Genomic DNA, 26,635 nt, shown 5'->3' with positions numbered 1-26,635 from the left:
GGTAAAAAAATGAAAAAAAATTTGACATGTAAAAATTTTTAAAAATCATAAATGCAATTTTTTAAAAATAATTTTTCAGAAAAAATTTATTTGTTAAATAAAATTATAATCAGAAGTTTGACAATTTTAAAAAAATAATAAATAAATATACGAAAATAACAATTAAAAAAAAAATGTCTAAAAATTAGAAAAAAAACTTTCAGTATAATTTTTTTATTTTAACTAAGTTTAAATTTGTTTAAAAATAAAAAAAATATAAGCTATGCACTAATTTATTAGTTGTCCTTTACTATAAAATTAATTTATTACTCGATATAATAAATAAATTTGCATCAATCCATAAATAATATTTTATTTGGTAGTCATCAGTGAATTCACGATTAACAAAACAAATATTTTGAGGTTATGAAATATGTCAACACACAAGACTGCGCGCGAAATCTGAGACTACAACGAGGCGTTTACTGCTCTCAGCAATCCCGTTTGGCTCTCCCAGCAATACGGTTTAGCTATTTTAGCTAACTAATGTATTCCTGTCAGAGCGATCTACTAGATGGCTCTAGTAAGAATCTAACAGTTAGTCAAGTGGGGATAGCTACAGTAGCATTACAGTATGGCTCTGAGAGCGATATTTTTTTTTCCGTGTATATTAAACATTCACCAGATTAAGAAAAAAAAATAAATTGATTCAAGAAAATACTTCTTGACTTAAGAATATCATTTTTTAGAGTTCTATAAAAAAATTCTTGAATTAAAAAATTATTTTTGATTCAAGATTCTTAAATTCTTCAAAATGATGTTCTTGGTTTAAGATTTTTTCAATTTTTCAAAAAATTTCTATCGTAGTATTTTGTGAAAATTCAGGTGTAAAAAAGATAAAATCTATTATCTTAAGACTTCGTCCTTGTCACCTTCAATTTAACTAATTCTGTCCGTAGTTTTGATGATTTTTAATTAAAAAAATGACTTTGAAGGCAGATAAATTATTTTCAAGCTTGTGTTTCGACGCTGTCAGAATGACTTTCATTTCTTACAGAATCCTTAATCTTGGTGTTCATATAGATGTCTTTGAATTTGAGCTATTTGTTGTCGTCGGTCTTTTCCATATCGTTATTTTGCAAAAATATAATGAAAAAAAAATTTTAGGACATGACCTAGTCAATTTGATTTTTTTAATTACATGTAATTATTGACCGAGGCGAAGCCGAGGTCGACAAACATGTGATCTGAGGCTTTCTTATTTCCTCCCCGTGGTGAGAATACGTATTTTTTCAATATTCATCTAAGAAATCTACTATCCATGTCGGGTATGGCCGAATGGCGTTTTTAATCAAGTTAATTTTTTATCAGTGCAGCAAAAAATTTTTTGTCTCATATTTGTTTAACCAAAATAAGCAAACATAATTTGAAATTTACTAGGTCTCAAACTCTTTGAAACTCGAATGTTTTTTAAATAACCTACTTAATGTTAATTACAAGAAATCAGCTCAACAAGGTTCAGATCTTCCTTATAATTGGTTTAAGCTCTGTGAGTTCAAAGCTTATGAAAAAACTTATAACCCAGAGCTGTTACTGTCACGAAGTTTCCTTAATTTACATAATAACAGTATACATAACGATTTTATCCTATTACATATTTACCACCAAAACTTTGTTTTCTCTATTCCTATGTACAATACTGATAAACTTCATCCTACTTAAAGTAGATTAGAAAAAAGTTTGGAAAATCCAAAAGTGCACGCCTCATAACGCTCATTCATTTTTTAAGAAAAAATAAATTGTGTAACTGATAAAAAAAAAGAAAATTATAATTAAGTAATTTCTTACAGAGTATTTTTTTTTTTTTTAAATATCAGCGCCCTTTTTTCTTGTTATATGCGCACGCAGTCTAAAAAAATCTAGCTTATCAAGTGGCGCCATAGTTTTCACGTGACAAATAAGAAAAATTTGTTTGTCTTTGTACGGTTATATCGTAATAAATTTTAATAAAAATTCAATTAAAAAAAAAAATACGTAAACTAGGCTACTGATATGAAATACGGACCCAGTTCATCGCATTCGTAAACTAATAAAAAAGGTCCGGTCTTGAAATATCAATTTGTTCGGGAGTAATCATTGGTACATCCAAAATGGGGTGACATCCGGACGTCCACGTAAAATTTTTTTCAAAACGTTTTTTTTTTTTTTCAAAATAGCTACATGAAATGATTTTAGAAAGTAAAAGATGGTTTAATATAAGGGTTTTCTCCGTGTACATCTACTTATATTATTGTATAAGTGTAATATGGTTGTGATAGAGACATTTAAAGATCACAAAATTGCTTGACCTTGACGAGTCGAGTATAAAGCACAACTTCACGCGCTTCGCGCTATGAGGCGTCCAAAATAATATCACCGATGAAGCAAAAAATGTTTCTCTTCAAACTAAGCTCTGAATCATATCTTACACGAATAATTATCAATTATTACTTGCATAGCGAATTATAAAAAATACTTTGGACTTAAAAAATGAAGTGACAAGTAAACCCTCACGTGTAAGAACCAAATAAAAATGAAGGTTAACATACTTAACGACAAACAATAATTACTCATCGTAGAAAATGATTCGGGTAGTTTTTGATTGAGTAGTAATATAAACGCGTATATGAATCAAGATCCCACGTCATTCATAAGAGGTTTAATAGCCGCGGTAGACCCAATTCATCCTACAATAATATGACGGAAACGTCAGTCAATTAATAAGCATAACGAACCTGACCATAATTTCCGCTGTTGTTGTTGCAGTCGTAGTACATAACGAGAGAGAAAGCGTTCAAGATAAAAAAAGATGGGACTAGAAACGGGAAAGAAAAGGGAAAAAAGCTTTGAGAGTTTAGTTTGAGGGTGGATAAGGTGAAGAGAGAGCAAAACAGCATTTAAAACGCGCGGAAGCGCCGGCCATTATATATGCGGCTTTATGATTGGTCAGATCCGTATCTCGACAGCCGGTTTCCGCTTTTCAATTCTCTCTTGGTCCCGCCGCACGTCAAAACTTTCGGAACAGAACCTTTTAACAGCGTGCACGTGCCGCGAGAGTAATAGCTGGCTGCTGCACTCTCCTGATGTTATACCGCTTGTTCTATCCTTCTTTGTTTTAATTTTTTTCATATTTGTTTTCATTTTTTTCTACTAAACCTGCTCTTGGACCTCATACACTTAATCTCCTCACTTTGACCTGTTTTATATACCTTTTCATTCACTCAGCTATTCACAAAGCTTATCTTTTCCGTTTATTTTCATCAATATTATTATTATATAATATACCTCGCTTTCAAACGTCTCGTGCCTCTTTTCTATATTATTGGCAACTATTGTTTTTTTTACTATTACTCTATTCATCACAGCCATTGTTACCTTTTTTTCTTCTTTCTTCTTGTCCTCATCGACTTTACTATATGTTGACCTTTCATTTCTCGACTCTTCGACTTCTTAAAACTTCTACGTCTATTGTCCAAAATGTCAACTTCTCCTTTCTTTATAGTTATTAAAAAATTTTCTGTTTTTTGGATCGTATTTTTCACTTCAATTAATTTTATTGGCAGTTTATTATTATTTATATTTTTTCCGAATTTTAATATATTTACGTTTTGACAATTCAACACAAAAATATAAAATAAAAACGATACTTAAATCAACAGATTTCTACAAATTTTATTGAACAAATAAATTTGTGGTGAAAAAAATACTTTTTAAAAGTTTTTTTGCATTTTTTTTTCAAATATTTTTCATCATAATTTTTTTAAAGGTCGGTATATAATGCAAAAATTTTTTTAATAATTTTAAGCTCTTATTTTTCATCAAAAAAAAAATAAAAATTATCTTTTATTAACTTCATTTAATACACTATAGAATAGAATCCGATGACAAAAAATGGCTTATTAGTGCATGTAAAATTTCTAAAAAAGATCTTTGTTAAAAATATCTTTACAAAAATCACAAATAAAAATATAAGAAAGTAAAATAATAAAAAGGAGAAAAAAACACAAAGCAACTTCTTAGCCGTTATTATAGATATTTTTTATATCGACATTATTCGTAATGTTTTCTTTATTTTATATTTACTTTTATATTAACTTGATTGTTCATTAATGTAATAGCCCACAGAAACTAAAACATTTTACGCCGTTTCGTTTGGCTGAATAAAATACAACCGATCGGTTTAAAATTAACCAATCATTATAATTACTGGAAAAATGTAAAAAAGCCATATTAAAAAAATGTATCTAACCATTTGTTACTGGAGAACATTGTTATCTTTTTAATAATGAACGATGCCTGAGATATTACCAGCCCTTAAAATTGAAAATGCGGGTGGCTTAATATGAACACACAGGGGATGATTTTAGGGCAGGCGAAACGGTTTCATTACTAAGCCTGATGCTCATGAGGGACAATATCCTAGGATCCTTTCCATTCCCAAAGGGGAGACCGAATTCGGATGTCGACTCCCATGAGGGATAAACGCTATCAGATTCAACGAGTGGGATTCTCTTCGGTATCATCTCTTACGGATCTTTCCCTTCATCGAAAATAGACACTTACTTTCAACTCCTCGTAATTTCATGCGTCCATTTGTCTAAAAGTAATGGCCGGGAATAATTCACTGGAATTGTATTGAAGCAAAAATACAAAAAATTAATCATTAATCAGATAAATAAAATTTGATTAGACATTTCAACAAAAGAAAAAAAATTCACTCACTTCTCAACAAAAATAAAATAATTATTTTACTTTAAAAATCTGCATATGATCATTCAATTCGATTAATTGTTTGCATAAACATATGCATTCGTTTGTCGGCGTTTATTCAACATATATATCAAGCGGTTCCTTTGAAGATCCCAGCAACGTTGCGTTTAAATCGGTACCACTATACACGTCGCACGATAAAAAATAAAAAATATAAATCTAAAGCGAATAGGAGTGTATTCGGCATTACGATTAGTATTTAATGCCAACATTTTAAAAAGAGAAAGCCTCGGCATTTTTACCTCGGTATCAGATGTGTACCAGCCCCCGAGGGTTTTAGACCAGTTATTAGCCATCTGACAGGCCCATAATCTCTGAATTCTATAAATATAATGCCGCGTAACACGCTGAGATCTCCTTCAATACCCAAACAAGTATAATATTAAACGGCTAAAGTGGGAAACTTTTAAACGGTTAAATATTCTGCCCCACAAATAAAAGTATAATTACCATCAATCATTTACTGAATACAAATCTCAATCCTCAATGTATAAAATATCAACTACAACCATAACTGTTGATTTGCCAAACATTAATAAACCAAACACTTGAACTTAAACTTATGCATGTTTCAACATAAAAAATTCCTTGTTAAAAAGTTTGGACGGAAAAGTTTGTATCTTTTAACTCCGTTGATATGAAGGTTGATGTTGATAGTTGCATGATGTATATATGTTATATGTTAATATATATTGGATAACTAAATAAGTAAAGTATGTATCCTCCACAGATAGAGCATATACATATAACTTATAAGTATCAAGAGTTTTAAAATAAACTGAGGCAGAGCCTCTGAATTTCCGGTTTTCAGCACCCATTGTAGCTCTATCATAAAGAAGGGATGTATTCGCGCGTAACGAATAATATTGCGTAACATATTCCAATTCATTAGAGCGCGAAGAATTGAGAGAACTGCAGGTATATTAAATGGTAACTCAGTTGTAGATGATAATAACAATAACAATATTAATAATAATAATAATAATAATAATAATAATAATAATAATAATAATAATAATAATAATAATAATAAACTAGAAGAGAATTCACATCTGCCTCACTCCATGAATTCTTTGATATATCACATGCCGTTTTATATTATATTCATCGCAGTATAATCACAATCCTATCCTATCGTACCGTATCCTATCCTGAATCCCGCAACTAGAGGAACAAAGCAACTTGGCATTTACTATCAATCGATTGTATAATCTTGCATCCAATCTGTAGCTGTCCACTTAAAAACTCATCCCTGCCCAGAGGATGTGTCGCATGAAAAAAAAAAAAAAAATCAAAAAGAATGGAAACGCTGTCTCGAGGTTCTGATGATGATAATGATGCTGATGATAATGTAGAAGAGGCGTGTTTGCGTGTGGAAGCGAATTGAGAGAACGTACGTGAAACGTGAAGACGAATTGGCGCCCGAAGGCCGAGGGGTTGGGCAACGGTTGGTCGCCATGACGACTAGCAACCCCTGCGATCCCTCGGAACCCCTACAGTCGAGCTTGGTTGAAAGGGTGGCCCAGGGCGGTGCGGACCAGGTTAGGTTAGTCTCAGTAAATGTCACACGAAGGGGACAAGGACGGAGATTCCTCGCCGCACCAAGATGGCTGACTTGACACCACCATGTCAATAACACCCTCTCGGTCGCCTCATGCGCAACCCTCTTTCTTCCCTTCTATTCCGAGTACAACTCATCCTACCGCTCGCATTACTTTCTTCTGCTCTCTACTCCACACCCTTCGCCAGAAAATATGCGTGATACTACAGTATTTTGTACTCTACGTGGATGCGGTAAAAATTATAAAATACTTGGAAATATTGAGAGGAATTTGTTCTCCTCTCACAATGTATACTCGCTATCACTCCCTTTTTTATTTCCTTCACTCTGCGAGTAATTAATAAGAGTTGAGAGGACTGGCTGAGTGAAGCTAAAATATACTTCACCAGTTTTTTTGTGTACTGTCAATAAAGATAGGGTTGTAAAATGCTATTTTATTTATTGAGTGTTTTTATAGAAATTTTGCTTTCGCCCTTTTTTCCTTTTTATGCTTTTATTTTCACCAATTTTATTAGCTGGGCTTTGTCATGAAAGCTTTTATATTACTTTTACTTGATAGTTTTTTAAATGAGTAGTAGTCATTCAAGTATTGAAAAACTTTTATTTATTACACTGTAAAAAAATGGCGGAGTGAATGAAGAGTGAATGATTTTTAATTGATTCACTCCCAGCGGGAGTGATATTTACTCCGAGAAGGAGTTAATTTTTATTAATAATAAAATTCACTCCGCATTCACTCCCAAAATAAATGAATTTAGAAATAAATAAATTTTTGTAAAGAAAATATTTTTATAAACCCTTTTTATATTTAATTATTAAAAATTTAATTTATTATTTTTAATAATATTTCATTTTATTTTTTTTTTATAAATTAATTATAATTAAAAATTGTCAAAAAAAATATGTAGATATAAATATATATATACTAGCGGACCCGACAGACGTTGTCATGTACACACGTCTTACATTTAGAAACTTTAGGAATGAGCTTGTATAGTTAAAAACATCATTAGTTAACAATATGCAATGGGCATTCTTCAATAATTAACATTTTCGTAAATATAAGTCCATTCTGATTTTATACTCATCAAGAGCTTTCATTTGAGTACCCACATGCATTTTTGATATATTTTATATATTTATATATTTGACAAATACCATATATATGAAATATATAAAAAATGTTATGTGGGTACTCAAATGAAAGAACTCGATGAGTGTAACATCGGGATGAGCTTATATCTTTCAAAACTTCAATAATTAAGAAATGACATTGTATCTTGTCAACTAATGATATTTTTAAAGATATAAGCTCATCCCGATGTTACACTCATCAAGACCTTTCATTTGAGTACCCACATCAATTTTTCATATATTTTATATATTTATATATATTATATATATGTATATATGAAAAATATATCAAAAATGCATGTGGGTACTCAAATGAAAGCTCTTGATGAGTGTAACATCGGAATGAGCTTATATCGTTAAAAACATCATTAGTTAACAAAATACATTATCATTCGTTAATTATTAACATTTTCATAAATATAAGTCCATTATGATTTTATACTCATCGAGACCTTTCATTTGAGTACCCACATGAATTTTTTCATATATCTTATATATATGATATTTATAAAATATATGAAAAGTGTATGTGGGTAGTCAAGATCAACAACAATTTATAAATAAAAAATCTATTAAATAAACATTTTCTCGTGGACTGAATTGAGAATCTAAACCATTCTGGAATCCACCGGAAGACACAAAAAATTTCATTAAAATCGGTCCAGCCGTTTAGGAGGAGTTCAGTGTCAAACACACGCACAGAAGAAATATATATATAAAGAGATATATATATAAAGATTAATTTTGAGATTTTTTTTGTAGAACGAAAATTCATCCTTATTTTATTTATTTTAAAAACCCCGAACGCGGATATTTTTTGGAGTGAAATTCGAAATCACTCTGAAATCACTCCGCAAATAAAAACTCCGGATTCACTCCCTACGAGGAGTGATTAATTACTTCACTCCGGAACTCCGAGTGATGGGAGTGAAATTCACTCCCGATTCACTCCGGATTTTTTACAGTGTAGATACTATTTTTTTAAGTTATTTTTGGCTATTTGATCCAATTTAATTTTTATTGCAACGTTTTATAATCATCAAGGTTCTTATTTTTAAACAATGATTGTAAATTTATAGAAATAACATAAAAACCATGAAAAAAAAAATTTAGGAATCGAGTGTGTAAAACGGACAAGGAGTTTTACCAACTTTGAAACTCAATTTTCAATTTTGTTGCTTACATTTAATGAACAAACATAAAATTAAACTTAAATATATCAATTTAAATCATTTTACTTTCTAGTTTTAAATATTATGTACTATATATTCTCAAGTTTAAAACTGTACGTTTAATAAAAATTTTTTTGAAAAACTAAATAATGGATTATTTCTATTATTTTTTATTTCTAAAAAATTTCAAGTCTCAATGTTGAGAGAACATCTTCTATAAAATGCATTTAAATCTTTTTAAGTAAGTAATTCTCAATATAATTCAAATTACACAAAAACAATTTATTTGAAGTACAATTTTATGAATATTTTTTTTTATACTTGACAATTGATAAAAAAATAATTTTGAAAAATTTAACCAAGAAAAAAAGTTTTAAATTCACGTGAAATGAACTTGTAAACTAAAAAAAGTCTTAGTTTGATAACTTCTCTGCTTCATTCAAAATGATCTTGATTAAAGTTTTTATCTCTTGAACGAAGTTAATTTTCTATCAGTATAAGGTAAAAGCCCCAATAGATGATCACTCCATGTATTTGTATATCTATATTCACAAATATAGGTATACAAATACATGGAGTGATCATATACTGGTACATGATCATCTATTGGGGCTTTTATCTTACTAATAATACATTTTGAAAAGTTCTATTTTTGTCAGATTATGTTTTCAGTTTTTGAGGTCATAAATCTTGAATCTTTAAAAAATTTCATATTTTTTAAGTATTTTATCAAACGTGTTTAAAGAAAAATAAAAGAAATAAAATTTGTACTATCAATTTTTTGATCAGATATTTATTAATACTTCAAATATATAAAAAACAAAATTCAAACCGAAAAATTGCAATTCAAAAAAATTATAGATTAAATAAGTAGTCCTTGTAAGAACATATTCTCCAAAGTTTGAATTTTAAAAATATTAAAAAAAAGTCGAGTTTTGTTTTAATTCTAGACAAAAATACTCATTTAAAAAAGCACTTAATCAAAAAAATAAAATTTAAGGGCAGTTGATCTTTAGCGGATATATTTACAATTTAGAACGCAGATAGTCTAGGTTATATAATAGGTCACACGATTGTGCCTCGGGATTTCGAGGGTGCGATAACTTTCGTGGCGAGCTGTATCCGACGAGATGAGACCCTCACATAGGGGTTATCTCCCCTCGGGTGTTGGGTGTGTTTGGTTGCTTGGCAACGACACCCTCCAAGTCCGGACTGCGATTGGCTCCGTTCTCTTTCCTGTCTTAGTCCTTGTCTCTCTCTTTTTCTCGTTCTCTCTCGTTCCAGCTTGTCTCACCTTTGGATTCCACCCCTTTCATTTATATCAGCAACCCTATCAGTGTAGTGTAGTGTAGTATACCCTTCGGACTCAGTATACCATCAGCCAGTGGACCCGTTCAATTTACCATCCTCCTATCAACCTCTCAATCCCCTTCTGCATGTCACCAATAAACTCTGTTGAAGAACCAAACCACTCAAAACATCACTGATGCAGCACATGTACCAAGCTAATAATTTCTTGTGTACGTCCTCCATAAACCTCGCTCTTCTCATCTACCTCTCGCATACATTTACATATACACGTCTACCTTCGATCAACTCTCTATACGTCATTTAATTAAATTTTCTACTCGTACCCTTTCTTTGATCTCAAGTACTTGCCTAATCGACTGAAGGGTGCCACGTAATTTCGTCAAGATGTCGTGTATTTTTTTAAATAAATGAAAAAAAAAAAAATAAGCTTAGTAAAGCTAGATATTTATGCTTCAAGTACTCATTTTATAATCAAAGTAATCGATCAACCATATAAAAATTTTCGTTGAAAATCGAACATTGGTTTTAATTTTAGAGTTTCTTTGAGATCGGTTGTTTAAAAATGACTTACACTGAGAAAAAAAAAAACATTTTTGTCCAGAAAAAAATTTCTTGACTTAACAATCGTTTAAAATCAATTTTGGTTTTTTGACAAAAGAATATCAATATCTATCATGATAATAAAATGTTGGCATTAATTTTTATAGATTAACAAATGAATAGGTTCACTTCAATTAAACAAAAAATACTTCGATTAATTCGATTAATTCTTGAGACTACAAAATATATTCTTGAAAATTATCAAGAATATATATTCTTGCGACTAGAAAATTTTCTGAAGAGTAGTATTTTTTTTTCACTGTGTAAAGCTCAAAAAAAATTATTTTATTTTTAGTATTGAATATTTTATTTATGATTATTGCTATGACTTTTTAATTAGGAAAAATGTTATATAATAATGTCATTAATAATAATAATTATTTGATATTTAAGTACATGAATGATTTGAACATTGAAAAATTAAAATACTAGATTTAAAATATGTTTTTTTGATTTTTCTAAAGTGATTTTCGGAAAAAATCCGGATTTTTAACGTTAAAAACGCCATTTTCAGGCATAGTATCGAAATGATACACTAAGAAATTCTTGACTGGCATGTAAATTTTCTTGGGTCAAGAAAATATTAAGAAAGTTTGAAAATGTCTTGATCGAAGTCAAAGTTTTTTGAGCCAAGCAAATTTTTTCTTGCTCCAAAGTAACTTTCGTTTTCTTTAAAATTTTCTTGGCGCAAAAAATTTATTTTTTGTGAGTACTATCGCGTGATCTTTCAGAACTCTTGCCAAAAAAAATCGATAAATGAATTAACTGTAAAAATTTAAATACTCTTAACTAAATTGAGTCAGGAAAAACGATGAATCATCTAAATAGAAATACATCAAAGTTTTGAAGTTAGAAATTAGTCAAAACTCATAATTGGTTAAAATGAAGGTTCATTTTCCAAATTTCTAGTATTTGGAAAAAAAAAAAAGGTTAAATAGTTGCCAAAAAAAGTGAAAAAAATTGTGGTCTAAATGTCTATCTACGAAAATGACGTCCATTTTCAGATTATCGGGCAAGAGCAAAATAACCTCAGCGCTTGAAGCAGGTTAAAAAAATAAAGGTAAAGTTTCATCGGAACTTTGAAGTTTTACCAAAAGTTATTAAAACTCTTTGATAAGTGATATAAATAAACTTAGATTTTATGATGGGCATTTGAATAGCACATTCAGTGAACGAATAGGAATATTGTCTAACTTGGAGCATTATATGCTCGGTCGACCTCTAGAATAAATCCGATTATAGACAAATGGTAGCACAAACGCTTAACGATAGTACGCGCCATTGAAGATGATTCGAATATATTTTCTGACTTGGCTTGGAATTTAACAAATGGCTGGTGCCTGGCACTCTTCTTTGGTTGTTATGATTTAGAAAAAGAAGAATAAAAAAAGATTCCTTTGAATCGATAAAGGTGCAGACACATTCTACCATTTCATTATATTGAAAATGTTTGGCCTACCACTTGGAGGATTAGGCCTCTCGCTTTCGCTCCTCTCTCCACAATGTACCATTGATATCTTTAAATGGATTTTCTGTATAATGTCCATTCAATCCAGAGTCTCGAGTGTGTTTTGACGCTTGTGTCACTCGTAACTAGGTGATCCTAAGCTTTCTTATTCTGTAGATACTTAACCCTTTTTACGGATGTCTTTCTGTCATTTCTTTCTTTAATTGTTGACAAAACTGAATAATATGTGAATGCAAGGAAGGATTACCTATTATTCCAGTTTATATCTCTATTATTCTCATTTGTTCAACTCTATAAAAAACATAAATAAATACTAGACTAATTTTTGGATTACAGCTGTAATTTTTTATTTTTTTTTTTTTTCTTTTTCAGGTCAATACAAAACGCAGTTTCAAGAGTGGATTAACCAGCAATGCAATACAGGTTTATAAGCAATTAGTATTTTCTATAGATCTATTGTTGCGTTAAACGTTATTGGTTTTTATGAATTTTAATTTAATACTAGAAATTCAAATTGCGCGCATACGCGCTCTAATCTTGAACCAATAAGGAATCAGGGTCCATGTTTTCGATACTAAGCTAACTTCATTCTACCATCAATTTTAGTATATAGGATATTTTACGTAAATTATTTAATTACTCATTTATTGCATTGAGTAATACAAAATTTCTTCTAGCAAGAAGTAGCCACGGCTATTATAATATATAGTTAAGTTAAAAATAAAAAACGTAGTAGATTTTATATAAAGCGGTGAAAATGAATATTGGTGAAGTAAAGTATTGAAGTAATGGTCGTTAGTTATAGACTAAAAGCCCACGCAGAGAGAAGAATATATTTTCTAAAGTACACAGAAAAAAAATTTACTTTAATTAAATAAATAACTTTAAAGAATTCAATCTTCTTGATTTGAGTAAAAAAATTCTTAAAGTAATAAATTTTTCTTGGTTTAAGTAAATTTACTTAATTAAAAAATTTTTCTCTTAATTCAAGTCTATTTTTGTGTAATGATAGATCGCTAAAATCAACTTTTTGTCTAATTTTACGTAAATAAAAAAACAATAATTTGAAAAAAAAAATTTTTTTTCAAAAATTTTTTCAACTTTAATTAAAATTAATTTTTTTTTTTAATGAATCTTAATTTAAATTTTTTTATTAGAACTGAAGGTGATTTTCATTTCTAAATTAAATAGAAAAACATTCTGATAAATTGATCTACTTTAAAAATAATCTCCCTATTTATTTCAAAAATTATTTTATAAATATCAAATAACATCCATGATAAAATTTTGCGAGAAGAAATTTGTAAATTTATAATTTGGCCACCTATTGGTACAAGTATGCACTAAAACAAAATGATTACTTTTATTATTCGATCTTAATTAATTAAAAATTAACAAAATAATTTTAAATAAATGTAAAAATAAAAAATTGGAATAAATACTAGTAAAGTTTAATTTTTCAAATTAAAATTTATTAATTCCGCTAATATTTGAGAGCGTTAATTGATGGAACATTTAATTTTATTACAAGAGTGGTTAAAAAAAGGACTGTTCAACCTATTTATTAATAAATTATTCATTCAAGTAATTATAATTAATCAATACATTAAATTAATTTTCAAATAAAGTTGTCTACAACTAAATTTTTTCTGCTATTGATTTTTTATTTTCAATGTTATTATAAAATTAAGTGCGTGGACAATTAACAATTGACAATTTTTATTGATTAACGAACCGAAAAAGCTTTCAATATTAATTCAACTGCAAACAAATTCCTTTAGTTCACTATACCGCAAAATCGCTAAAAAAAACTACTGAGTGTAAAAAACTAAATAATTCTTTTGTAACTGTTTTCAGAGTTCAACGATGTAGATATGGAGTTAGAAGAACTTCCGGAGAAAAACAAAATTAATGATAAAGATAAAGTTAAAGCACCTGTTGAAGAACCTAAAAAAGTCCCTAAAATTTATTACGGATCAAGAACTCACCGGCAGATTTCTCAAGTGATAAAGGAACTTCGAAGGACTACATATTCAAACGCTAAAATGACAATATTAAGCAGCAGAGAATTCACATGCATCCAGAGCTCGAATAGAAACAAGACTGAGCTGTGCAATGATTTATTAGACCCAATTAAGAAGCAGGGATGTCCGTTTTATAATGAATCAAATAAACGTGTCTTATCAACTTACAAAAGTTTAGACAGATCCTCGCTACCACAACCCTGGGATATTGAAGAGTTGGTGGAAGTAGGAAAAGAATATGGCTGCTGTCCGTATTTTGCAGCGAGAAATCTTCTGCCAGAAGCTGATATTATTTTTTGTCCGTACAATTATTTAGTTGATCCGAATATTCGAAAGAGTATGCAAATTTCGCTGAAAGATGAAATAGTTATATTGGATGAAGCTCATAATATTGAAGACATTTGCCGAGACAGTGCCAGCGATACATTTAGAGTTGATGAATTGATAGAAGTTATTAAAGAGTGTGAGCATTTGATAACGAACGTTGCAAAGGATAAAATTCCTCAGTATGCGCCTGCGATTAAAACTTATTTAGAAACTTTCAATCAATTCATTGAAATTACTGATCTCAAGTGTAAGGTAAGGTATTAATTATAATTTAAATTAAAAATGCTATGAAATTAAATTTAAAAAATTTTTTTTGTATGGAGCACTTTTTAATGACAATAAATATTTCAGGACGGTAAAAGTGATCAATTGACAAGTAAATTTTGGAGTAGCCGAGAGCTTTTGGAGTTAATGAGTGTCAATAAATTAGAAAGACAAACTCATTACCAATACAAAAAAGCTGCTTTGGAAGCCATTGAAAAACACAATGAAGCAAAAGAAAAATCACGTGAGCAACCTAACCCACACGCAGATCCTAAAAAGCTAGTTTCAGATCCTACAATATCGCCCAATACTGTTCGTGTTCTCGAGAGACTTAATTTAGCCATCGATATGCTGACATCAGACCAGTATTCATCCGATTTCCGAGCACTAATAAGAGAAGTTCCGGAAAGATTTTGTCAAAAAATAATAACAGTAAGGATATCTTTTTTTTTTATAAATTATCTATATCATAAAGAGAATAAGCGAAATTTTGTGGCCAGGATAGTCATTTGATAAAATCGATTTTTTTAGTGAAATTTAGTGTCATTACAAAGGTCTTGACTTGAATTTGTGCATTTTCAAGGTTTCATATCATTCTCACCGATAGTCAATGTATGGTGATAAGTATTTAGGCTGTATTCGAAAATACTCTAGATAGAAATGTATCTCTAGATACATAATTAAGAAATGACCTTGTATCTCGTGAACTATTGACATTTTTAAAGATATAAGCTCATCCTGATGTTACACTCATCAAGACCTTTCATTTGAGTACCCACATCAATACATCAATATTTCATGAATTTATATATATGTATACATATATGAAAAATGTATCAAAATGCATGTGGGTACTTAAATAAATGGTCTTGATGAGTGTAACATCGGGATGAACTTATATCTTTAAAAATGTCAATAATTAAGAAATTACATTGTATTTTGTCTACTGATGATATTTTCAGCGATATAAGCTCACCCCGACATCACACTCATCGAGACCTTTCATTTGAGTACCCACATCAATTTTTCATATATTTATATATGTTATGTATGTTACATATATGTATATATGAAAAATGTATCAAAACGCATGTGGGTACTCAAATGAAAGCTCTTGATGAGTGTAACATCGGGATGAGCTTATATCTTTAAAAATGTCAATAGTTCACAAGATACAAGATCATTTCTTAATTATTGATATTTTTAAAGTTATAAGTTCATCCCGATGTTACACTCATCAAGACCTTTCATTTGAGTACTCACATCAATTTTTCATATATTTATATATGTTATATATATGTATATATGAAAAATATGTCAAAATGCATGTGGGTACTCAAATGAAAGCTCTTGATGAGTGTGACATCGGGATGAGCTTATATCTTTAAAAATGTCAAAAGTTAAGAAAGTACAGTGCAACTTAACAAAAGTCACTATTTAATAAAGCAAAATTTTATTTATTTATCGTTCAAAAGTCACGACAGTCACATAGTGACTGCAAGGTTGCTAATTTTAATTTGTTTAAATTAATAAAATTTTTCAGAGATCGCCAAGTGCCAGTCAAAAACCTCGAAATCAGCGAATTCGAATGCTCGATTTATTGTGTATGAACCCAGCAGTAGTATTTTCTCCACTAGCTAATTCAGTTCGATCAATAATCCTAGCATCTGGTACATTATCACCGACATCTTCATTCTCCAGTGAATTGAACACTAAATTTCCGCACATGCTCCACGCAAATCATGTAATACCTAAAGAGCAAGTTTTCGTAAAAGCTATTGGTCAAGGGCCAAATAATGTTGCTCTTCGCGCAACTTACGCGAATGTTAACACGTGGAGATTTCAAGATGAGCTGGGACAAGTACTTCTCGATGTATGCCAAACAGTGCCTTTTGGAGTTTTATGTTTTTTCTCGTCATACACAGCAATGAAAACGTTGACAGATAGATGGTGGCAAAACGGCGTAATGACTAAGTTACATCAGTGCAAACGCATCCTGGAAGAACCGCGTGTCAGTAAAGATTTATCAGAAGTGATGCGCGAGTATCGTTCAATAATCAGACAGTGTGAAGAAGGTACTATAGAAGACAGCAGGATAACCGGTGTAATTCTTTTCGCAGTCTTTCGCGGTAAAGTTGCCGAAGGAATTGACTTTAGTGATAACGAAGCACGCTGTGTAATCACCATTGGGATCCCTTACGCCGTGAGAAATGATCCAGCGGTTGAACTCAAGCTTGCTTACAATGATTTTCACACCAAGGAAAGAAAATTACTCCGCGGAACTGAATGGTACGCTGTTCAAGCTTTCCGAGCTCTGAATCAAGCTCTTGGAAGGTGCATCAGGCATAAAGGCGATTGGGGCGCCATATTATTAATCGATGACAGATTTCTGTTATCTCAAAATCAAAGCTATCTTCCTAATTGGGTCAAGTCTATGTGGAACAATCGTTCTAAAGACTATAATCTCCGTGAAAACCTAAAACAGTTCGTCAGTCAAAGGACTAAGGCTGATAATGAACGTAAGATGTTAGCAGATTAAGTAAAAAAAAGATTTATTTAGTAACTTATGCTCATTTTAGCATTAATATAATAATAACTTCTTTTCTATACAATAATGTCTGGTAAAATATTCTGTTTTTGTTTATTTTTTTATTATTAATGTATATATTGATATAAACGTTTACAATTATGATGTTGAGTTAAGTGTATCGCGTTTTTCAATCATCCGTAATTGTTTTTTCTTCATCCTCTTAATCTTCGCAGTATTTTTTATCTGTTAAAATAAAATAATATATTAGGTTACTATTTAGTAAAAAAAAATAATGTCATAATTTATAATTGTTAAACATTTTTTTTATACTTACTACTTGGACAATTTCACTTTTTTTGGCATTTTCTTCTGCTCGTTTGAGATTTTCTCGTCTTCGTTCCTTCTTAGCTTCTTTCTCTACTTGAAATTGTTCTTTTATTGCGCGTGATTGTTCTTTAACACGTTTCAATTCTTCCCTTAATTTTTCTTTTTTCTCAAACGGCATTCGTAGACCCTTAGATTTTATTATAGAAGAAAATCTGACGAACAAAAAAATTGTCATAAGTGATTTGAAATGAAAATACGTCTCTAAAAATTTAATTTACGAACAAAAAAAAAATTGTATTATTAAAAATAGTTGCAGAAATTTTATAACTGATTTACGAAAAAAGATTTTCAATATAAAATATTGTTAGCTCAAATACATTTTAAATATTTAATATTTTTATAATACAGACTAGTATTAAGATCTCTAGTTTATATTCTTAGAACAAAAATACATATTTTATTTAATGTCAAAGAAAATTTACCATTTTTTTATTCTGTCTAATTTGACTAAATGCTGTAAGAAATTGTCTAATATAGTAACTGTATTGTCAATTTCAAATTGTCTGTCATTGTTATGATTGTTAAAAATATTTTCTATGTCGTAATATGTCTTCTATTTTTTTTTTTTAAGTTAACACTAATTATGAGCATATTTTAATAAAAACATTGACGAATAATTAAATACATTTTTTACACAAAATTCTAATTAAGTAATCGAACTGTAAATTTATTATTGAATTTATAACTCTACTGTTAAACAAATTAAAAAAAAAATCGATCTCAGATTGCAGTTCTTCGACTAATTTTATTTTTTAAAAAAAAGTTGTGTAACTTCTGAAATAAAATCGTTCGTAAGAAATTTGATTCTTTAAACGAATAATTTTAAATTATAAAGACTGTTATTCAATTAATGTAAAGTTATCAATCATTCAATTGAAATTTAATCATACTGTTGGTTGTACTTTTTTTTTAAAAGAATAAAAAGTTTATTAAGTCGAAGTTCTTATGAATGTATTGAATAAAATAATAATTATCTACTGTAATTATAATTCTAATTATAAACAATAAATAATATAGCATAACAAAAACTCATTGATTTAAAAAAAATAGATAAATGACGGATGTCTTGAATTATATTTAAATTACTTGATATTTAATTTTTTTTTTTTTTATACAAATCAAAATCTATTAATAAAAAAATATTTAATTTTATAAAATGTTTAAGATTTGATAAAATGTAAAATCAACTTAATGTTAACTTATAAAAAATAATAATTACCTCTTTTTGGGAGCCATTGACATATGTGACACGTGTTGAACTGTTTATTTACTCAAATTTGCAAGTGTTCCAACACTGAAATAAATTAATTCCAATATAATTAGAACAAAAAACAATAAATTTACTAATCAAAATTATTAGATTAAAAAATCAAACCAACAAAATATCTATGACAAATAATAACAGATAAGAAAGGTTATGTCTATCACGTGCGTACCTTAGTATTGATTTTGTATAAATATACAACTTTCTTTTCACGGTTATATATAAAAACTAAAGCTTGAAGCCCATTGGCTATAAAATTATCTAGAATCTTAAATTTCAGATAATTTTTTTTACGTTCATAATATTTTAGAACGTCATTGGTTCAAAAATATTCCACTTTCCTAAAATAATCACTTAAAATTTAATAAGTTCTATTAAATAATTAAAAAAATTTTTTTTTATATCACTTATTAACTATTTCATCCACTCATAAAAAAAAATTAACACATTTACGGCTGTGAAAATATTTTCAATGATTTATTTTGTTAGAAAAGTAATCAGCTGACATCTACTGTGAATTATTTGAACTAAAATTTTCAAACTAAAAAGTCATAAAAATTTCAGCTCCTGAACTTAAAAATTTTTCAATTTGTATTTTAACAAGTAAATTATTGACTTTTTGTAATACATTGTAATTTTATCCAAGTGAGCTTTAAACTTATGTCTATTTTTATTTTTCATAGGATTGAAAAATTGAAAAAGAAAATCAAATGTTGATAACTAACCATTACATGATAAGTAATTAATAATTAATACAAATAAAAAAATTGGAAAGGTGAGAGAATTAGATACAAGAGTCATCATTTGTTAGCAAAAAAAAAAAGTTGATTATATATGGTAACCTACTAATAAACTTATCATTACTTTTATAGAAAGTAATGATTATATTAATTTTACTTTTTAATTAACACATTTTTAAAAGTTTATATAATTTTACATTAATTTTTTATAATATATTGTATATAATTTATAAAAATAATTTAAAATTTTTAAATGAATATCAACGTCATCTTAACACGTTTAATGTTTTGTAATTAAGTGGTAAGTAACATATTGTAATTATTTTTGTGGTATAATTATCAATAACTATGTTAATTAGATGCTTATTGAATAATTAAATATGTATTTTGCAGACTGTTCAAATTACACTGACAATGGAGCATAACGACTCGAAAAAAGGTCTGATTGGTGGGCAAGGTGTTCAACAAATGCACATGTCAATAATTAAACCACAACCTGACCCTAACGAATCTCCGATTGTTCATAATAAAAATACAACTCCTAAATCTGTCGAAATCAGGGATAAAAAAACTTATTCTGATCCTGACAAAAACTCTGTCATTGATATTGATGGTGAGAAAATTTTTTTAATTATTCAAAAGTAGTTTTTTATAATTTGCAATAAGTTATAATTATTTACAACATTTTAAAAACTTAACTTGTATGAGTGCATCGCATTGTTACATTTTTAATCATTTAGTTATTTATACAGTAGCTAGAAGATCTTTATTAAATACTGCAGCATAGCTGTAGCAATATCAGCTTGAATTTATTCACAATATCTCATGACCTCAATAAAAGTTCATTTATTTATTTTAGGATATTCATACTCTATGTTTTGTTTTACTTGCTTAGAAGTGAGAACATTCGAATTTTTATCAATAATCAATAGTTTGTTATTTTTATTATTTATTTATTCAATTTGCTTGCAGAAAAATAGTACATTCATTACATGTTCATGATACTCTTTCACATATATTTTAATTTTTATTTCTCTATATGGAAAAATTTATGACTATAATTTGCGAGTAATTATTGAAATGTTTAATCAATTAGAGATTTTATTTCTATAATAGTTCTATAAAAAACAATTTTAAATTGATGCAATAAAAAAAAAAAATTAATTTTTTATCTTGGAATCTATAAAGAACAGGAGAAGAATGTATTCAGGCTAATATAATTCTAATGAATTATGGGATATACTAGAATGTGGTCATATAATATTTTGGACCATCTGTTATCTAGCTTGATTGGAAATTTTTTTTTTTCTAAAATATTCTAGGTTACACTCACAATTTATGAATAAATGATTTTATGATAAAATTGGTTTAAATTAGAAGTTATTCAGTTTCACTTAAAAAAAAAAAAAATATTTCTTATATCAAGTTGACTTAAAGCTCATAAAGAAAAATTAATTTAGCACTCATTACTTGATTTTCGTCACAAATATTGTTAGATTACATACATTTTATAATTATACCTTTCTAATATCTAGTTGGTAGGAAAAAATATTTACTTTTTAACAAATTTGTATTTTGAATTAATTCATGACATTAAAGTTAACAGTCACTTAACTATTTTTTAATTTAATAAAAAAAAAACAATCGCATTTTTTATTTATTTTAATTTCTAAATATCAATTTTTTTTGCCATAATTTATTTGTTAAAAAACTTCTTAAAATTATTAAATATCTGCCAAGTTAATTTTCATAATTAATTCAATGAATTTTTACATCATTAAAATTTCACAAGCAATCCAAACGCTTTATTGACTGAAAATTAAAAAAACTTTGTCTGAGAATTATATTTATAAGGCTTCATGACATTCACTTATATCAAATTAAGGTTTTACGGCATACATAACAAGTGATAACATACGTTTTTAAATTTTCATTACGATCTAATTTATTAAATAGAAAATAAAAAATGCCCGCGAATTTAAGAAATAAACGTAAAGTGATAAAAGTAAAAGGTTAAATAATAAAAATTTTCTTCATTAACTATAATAGAATTAAAAATCACAAATTGCAATTATTAATACTTGTTTAAAATTTCAGAAGCTACAAATGGAACGGAGAGTGATACGGAAGACAGTAGTAATACCAACGAACATTTTGTTGTTACAAGACCATTTGGGCATAATTTGGAGTGCGATCCAACTATTGATGACAGATTACCAGATACAGTAACTTTATTAACAACTCCAGAAGGTGGAAAAGTGTATTTAGTAGGAACTGCTCATTTCAGTGAAGAAAGCCAAAATGATGTGTCAATGGTTAGCAATTCATAGAAATTTATTTGGTTTTATAAAATTCTAATGTATTATTTATTACATTAATATAAATTTCAATATTCTTCAGATTATTCAAGCCGTTCAACCACATGTTGTCATGGTTGAACTATGTGATGCTCGTGTTCATATTCTACAATTAGATGAACAAACTATTCTTAAAGAAGTTGAAAGTTTAAACATGCGTAAGTTTTTTCAACTGAATTCATTTTTATTTTTAACATTATTTATCACAAATGTGGTAATTTTTTTTTTTTTAGTCATAAGCGAAATTATATTTATTTTAATTAAATAGTCAATATCAAAAAAATTAAACGTACAATTTTCCATAATTATGATTATAGTCGTGTTTAAAAAATATTTTCAAATTTATTGCAGAAAAAATAAAAGCTACAATAAAACAAAACGGTGTGTTCAATGGTTTAATCTACGTTTTATTACTCAATATGTCAGCTCATATGACTAAACAATTAGGAATGGCACCAGGAGGTGAATTTCGTCGCGCATTTACTGAGGTAAATTTATAAACAATCAATTTTTCCAAAAGCTCATATAATTTTTGGCTATAATTATTAATTGAATCTCTCAAAATTTTAACTAAAAAATTATATTTTCAAATTTTCACATTATACTTTTTTAAGTTTATATACCCGTTTAAATATCTACAAAAATTGTTGGTGAAAAACTAATCTCTAAAGTCCAAAAATATTGTGGTAGCTAAAAATTTAAGCAGCAAGTTTGAAAAAAAAATTAAAAATTTAATTAATAAATTTTAGGCAAAGAAAATACCTAATTGCTTAGTCCAGCTTGGAGATAGACCGATAAATATAACGTTGAAACGTGCACTAGCTTCATTATCATGGTGGCAAACAATAACACTGTTTTGGAATTTATTGAGATCAAAAGATCCAATCAGCAAAGAAGACGTTGAACGGTGCAAACGCCGTGATTTATTAGAAGAACTTTTAGCGGAGATGACTGCTGAGTATCCGCCTCTAGGTAAAGTGTTTGTCAACGAGCGAGATAAATACCTGGCTCACTCACTTCAACTGTCTGTCCGACCTTTCCAAACATCACAGGGCATTAAAAACTCCCGTGTGGTTGGTGTCGTTGGCATTGGTCACATGCCAGGTATCATTAAATACTGGGGCAAAGTACAATCGTCTGAAATCCTGCCACTTATGGAGTAAGTTATCATTCTATAAAATTTCACTGTTATTTTTAATCTATAATTGTTTTGACTTGAATTTGTGCCTTTTCAAGGTTTCATATCATTCTCACATTCATATCAAAATACTCTATCGCTTGATACATAATTAAGAAATGACCTTGTATCTTGTGAACTATTGACGTTTTTAAAGATATAAGCTCATCCCGATGTTACACTCATCAAGACCTTTCATTTGAGTATTTACATCAATATTTCATATATTTATATATATATTACATATATGTATATGTGAAAAATATATCAAAATGTATGTGGGTATGCAAATAAAAGCTCTTGATAAGTGTAACATCGGGATGAGCTTATATCTTTAAAAACGTCAATATTTAAGAAAGTACAGGGCATTTTAACAAATATCTTGTGAACTATTGACATTTTTGAAGATATAAGCTCATCTCGATGTTACACTCATCAAGAGCTTTCATTTGAGTACCCACATCAATATTTCATATATTTATATATATTATATATATGTATATTAGGGTGTTTCAATTTTAGGCGATTTTTTTTTTCAACGAAAAAACAGGCTGAAAACTTGCATGAAGGTGAGAACAGAAGCCTGTTCAAAGCGGAGCTCTTTATATTAATATTTAGAGGTGTCTGTCCCTAATTTTTCATTTCCCATTTAAATAACATAAGAAAAAAAATTCTTTTTTTTGTTTATTTTTCTAGCTCGGCATACGCACCTCATATAAATAAGCATAACATAATCTTGTAAAGAATTCAACGCTCTACAAAAAAGGTCTCTTACACTTTTATCATAAAGACAGCCGTTCTAAAGTTATTCAGACGTAAACTTCTAAATGTATAAAATTTTGATTATTCAAGTATTAAACTGATACAAATTAATTTATTACTGTCTTAGAAATTATTTTTATATGTAAAATTGGTTCTGATGCGCTAACATTTTCATAAAGCTAAAAAAAAAATTACTCATGTATCAAATTTTTTTCTTCTTTATTTCATTTACTGTAAGAAAATCATGACCCGAGTTTAATGAATTAAATTTTTAAAAAGTTTCACGGAATTATCAATTTATTACTCTAAACGGAGGGAAAGATATGTTTGGGAAATCAGAAAAGTGCACGTCTTATAACACTCATTTATCACAAAAAAATCTGGAAAACGGTTGACCCTAAAGGCCATCCCTGCAACTTCCGCTAATTCCATATATAAGCGCTTAAAATTGCACTTATGAGGTTTTTGAGCTCTTCAAGTCAAAAGTCTGATAAAAGTTTCGATTATATAAGTTTCAAAGAACACTATTTTTTGAACTTTCGAAGTGCAATAACTCTTGAATGAATTAACGAATAATCGACCTATTTGTAGAGCGTTGAATTCTCTACAAGAATATGCTATGCTTATTTATATGAGGTGCGTATGCCGAGCTAGAAAAATAAACAAAAAAAAGATTTTTTTTTCCTATGTTATTTAAATGGGAAATGAAAAATTAGGGACAGACACCTTTAAATATTAATATTAAGAGCTCCGCTTTGAACAGGCTTCTGTTCTCACCTTCATGCAAGTTTTCAGCCTGTTTTTTCGTTGAAAAAAAAAAGTCGCCTAAAATTGAAACACCCTAATGTATATATGAAAAATATATCAAAATGCATGTGGGTACTCAAATGAAAGCTCTTGATGAGTGTGACATCGGGATGAGCTTATATCTTTAAAAACGTCAATAGTTTAGAAAGTACAGTGCAATTTAATAAAAGTCATTATTTAATAAAGCAAAATTTTATTTATTTATAATTGACAAGTCACGGCAGTCACATAGTGACTGCAAGGTTGCTAGTTTATATTAAAATTCAAAATTTTATTTTTACAGAATACCGCCGCAGTCTTTATCTAGTAAAATACTTCGAGTTTCTTTTAAAGTATCTGTTGTGGGTGCTATTATTTACGTAGGTTACAAATTCATACCAATGCCATCGGTGCCGTCATTTCAATCATTCAAGTCATCGGTTCAGGGACTTTTTAAGGTCAGTGCTAATCGATAGGAATCTACAGGATACATTTTTTTTTTTCAATCGAAAAATTTAACTTACTTATAGGCAATTATTATTATTATAATTTTTATTGTTAATAGTAGGATAAAAATTAACGCACTTTATTTATACTTTATCAACGAAAACGATTTTTGTTTTTTTAATTATTTTTGTGCTGCTTTTCGCCCAAGTATTTTAAGGCAGTCCTCGGTGTCTGGCTGTAAAATAAACGCATTCAAAAAATAGCAGGGTAAATATTATGGAGACTGGCACGGGCACCGGAAAAATGGATGAGTACGAGCATCCAATGCTCAATGTTATGTATGTATCAAATAATATTCCAGGCAAAGGAATTGATATTGACGAGTTCGAATCAGAATTCACAGTAGGCTGTACGTGCAAATCTGAATGCACAGAAAACTGTTATTGTATGAAAGAAGAAGTCAATTATATTAATAATCTATTCAACGAAGATAAATCGTCCAAATTAATATTAGAGTGTAATTCAATGTGCTTATGTTTAAATAACTGTAAAAATAGATTAATACAACATGGACCGATTGATTGCTTAAAAATAATTCATTCTGAATTAAAAGGTCTGGGTTTGTCGACGTCGAAAGTTATTGAAAAAAATAAATTTATATGCGAGTATGCCGGCGAAATTATTGGTATTGATGAAGCTAAACGTAGAACTGAAGATAATAAGATAAATAAACAAATGAATTATATTTTAATTGTTTCTGAGCATATTGGTAATAAAAAATTAACCACTTGTATAGATCCTAAATATTTTGGTAACATTGGTCGCTATTGCAATCATAGTTGCTCACCAAACGCTAAATTAATTCCTGTACGCGTTAATAATTTAATTCCTCATCTTTGTTTATTTGCCATAAAAGATATTCAAGTCGATGAAGAAATAACATTCGATTATTCTGGCGATGTCGATACGTCTATTAAAAATATCAGTGAAACGCCATGTTTGTGTAAATCTAGTAATTGTATTGGGTTTTTACCGCATCATTTAATTTAAATAATATTTTTATTTTTTTCTGTTCACTTGTTAATGCATAAACTACACTTAATTAAATTTTTACTGTAATTTAAGTAAAATTAATTTTTTTTATTCAAAATTTTATATGAAATTAAACGTATCGATGTAACAATAAATATTTGTTGAGGATTTATGAATAATTTATTGTTAGTTATTGCGAGCGATTACAATTTATTGAAAGACAAAGATATTTTTAAAGTACAACATTATTTTTATGTATGTGTGTACAAATTTGATTTGTTATTTATTATAAATCAAACAGAAATATGTATTAAATTTATAAACTACCTGAGTGTAAAGTAATAGTTAAGTGTATTTTAAATGAAGAAGCAGTTATTAGTGAACGTATGTTATAAATTATCAAGTAATACATGTAAATGAAAAACGTTGCTACAAAATGTTTTATTCTGGCTTAAAATAAAATCAATTCAACTATTAATACTGTTGAATTTTTATCAAATAAAA

The 26,635-nt window shown here is 28.6% G+C and overlaps 4 protein-coding genes across 6 annotated transcripts in view; 3 read left to right on the top strand and 1 right to left on the bottom strand.

Annotated features, from left to right (window-relative positions):
• Window positions 1-17,749, top strand: part of LOC123260282 (Fanconi anemia group J protein-like) — a 63,878-nt gene extending 46,129 nt beyond the window's left edge. Inside the window, exons 5-8 of the mRNA XM_044721274.1 lie at window positions 12,407-12,457; window positions 13,892-14,637; window positions 14,737-15,081; window positions 16,193-17,749. Coding sequence (XP_044577209.1) covers window positions 12,407-12,457; window positions 13,892-14,637; window positions 14,737-15,081; window positions 16,193-17,188 — 2,138 coding nt within the window. The 3' untranslated portion in view covers window positions 17,189-17,749. The remainder of the gene's footprint in view (window positions 1-12,406; window positions 12,458-13,891; window positions 14,638-14,736; window positions 15,082-16,192) is intronic.
• LOC123260285 (coiled-coil domain-containing protein 86) lies at window positions 17,185-19,115 on the bottom strand. Of its 2 annotated transcripts, none has more exons than XM_044721279.1 (4): window positions 19,003-19,115; window positions 18,786-18,860; window positions 17,514-17,718; window positions 17,185-17,422 (listed from the first exon to the last, which is right to left on the bottom strand). In XM_044721279.1, the coding sequence occupies exons 2-4, from the start codon at window positions 18,806-18,808 to the stop codon at window positions 17,336-17,338; spliced, it is 315 nt and encodes a 104-aa protein (XP_044577214.1). In that variant the 5' UTR covers window positions 18,809-18,860; window positions 19,003-19,115; the 3' UTR covers window positions 17,185-17,335. The 2 variants fall into 2 exon arrangements, with proteins under 2 accessions (XP_044577214.1, XP_044577215.1); XM_044721280.1 differs by lacking the exon at window positions 19,003-19,115 and adding an exon at window positions 18,946-18,964.
• A 605-nt stretch (window positions 19,116-19,720) lies between these two features.
• On the top strand, window positions 19,721-25,890 carry LOC123260283 (traB domain-containing protein). Of its 2 annotated transcripts, XM_044721275.1 has the most exons (8): window positions 19,721-19,871; window positions 19,964-20,183; window positions 21,668-21,885; window positions 21,971-22,085; window positions 22,279-22,415; window positions 22,677-23,086; window positions 24,957-25,110; window positions 25,308-25,890. In XM_044721275.1, the coding sequence occupies exons 2-8, from the start codon at window positions 19,985-19,987 to the stop codon at window positions 25,338-25,340; spliced, it is 1,266 nt and encodes a 421-aa protein (XP_044577210.1). In that variant the 5' UTR covers window positions 19,721-19,871; window positions 19,964-19,984; the 3' UTR covers window positions 25,341-25,890. The 2 variants fall into 2 exon arrangements, with proteins under 2 accessions (XP_044577210.1, XP_044577211.1); XM_044721276.1 differs by lacking the exons at window positions 19,721-19,871; window positions 19,964-20,183 and adding an exon at window positions 21,454-21,582.
• LOC123260284 (histone-lysine N-methyltransferase SETMAR-like) lies at window positions 24,957-26,635 on the top strand (the record flags this gene model as incomplete). Its single annotated transcript, XM_044721277.1, is given in 1 exon segment — window positions 24,957-26,635. A coding segment is annotated over 1 exon segment (774 nt). The 5' UTR covers window positions 24,957-25,375.

The sequence above is a fragment of the Cotesia glomerata genome, linkage group LG3 (genome assembly GCF_020080835.1).
Source record: "Cotesia glomerata isolate CgM1 linkage group LG3, MPM_Cglom_v2.3, whole genome shotgun sequence".
Taxonomy (NCBI): domain Eukaryota; kingdom Metazoa; phylum Arthropoda; class Insecta; order Hymenoptera; family Braconidae; genus Cotesia; species Cotesia glomerata.
The sequence above is the reverse complement of the archived record's forward strand: the minus strand, read 5'-3'. Positions and strand labels throughout refer to the sequence as shown.

Coding starts and splice junctions, on each gene's coding strand:
- LOC123260285 (XM_044721279.1), bottom strand. CDS start 18,808: ATGTCAATGGCTCCCAAAAAGAG. Junction 17,719..18,785: donor TCAATGGCTCCCAAAAAGAG/GTAATTATTATT, acceptor TTTGTTCGTCAG/ATTTTCTTCTATAATAAAAT. Junction 17,423..17,513: donor AAAGTGAAATTGTCCAAGTA/GTAAGTATAAAA, acceptor TTATTTTAACAG/ATAAAAAATACTGCGAAGAT.
- LOC123260283 (XM_044721275.1), top strand. CDS start 19,985: ATGGAGCATAACGACTCGAAAAAAGGTCTGATTGGTGGGCAAGGTGTT. Junction 22,086..22,278: donor AGTTGAAAGTTTAAACATGC/GTAAGTTTTTTC, acceptor AATTTATTGCAG/AAAAAATAAAAGCTACAATA. Junction 23,087..24,956: donor GAAATCCTGCCACTTATGGA/GTAAGTTATCAT, acceptor TTATTTTTACAG/AATACCGCCGCAGTCTTTAT.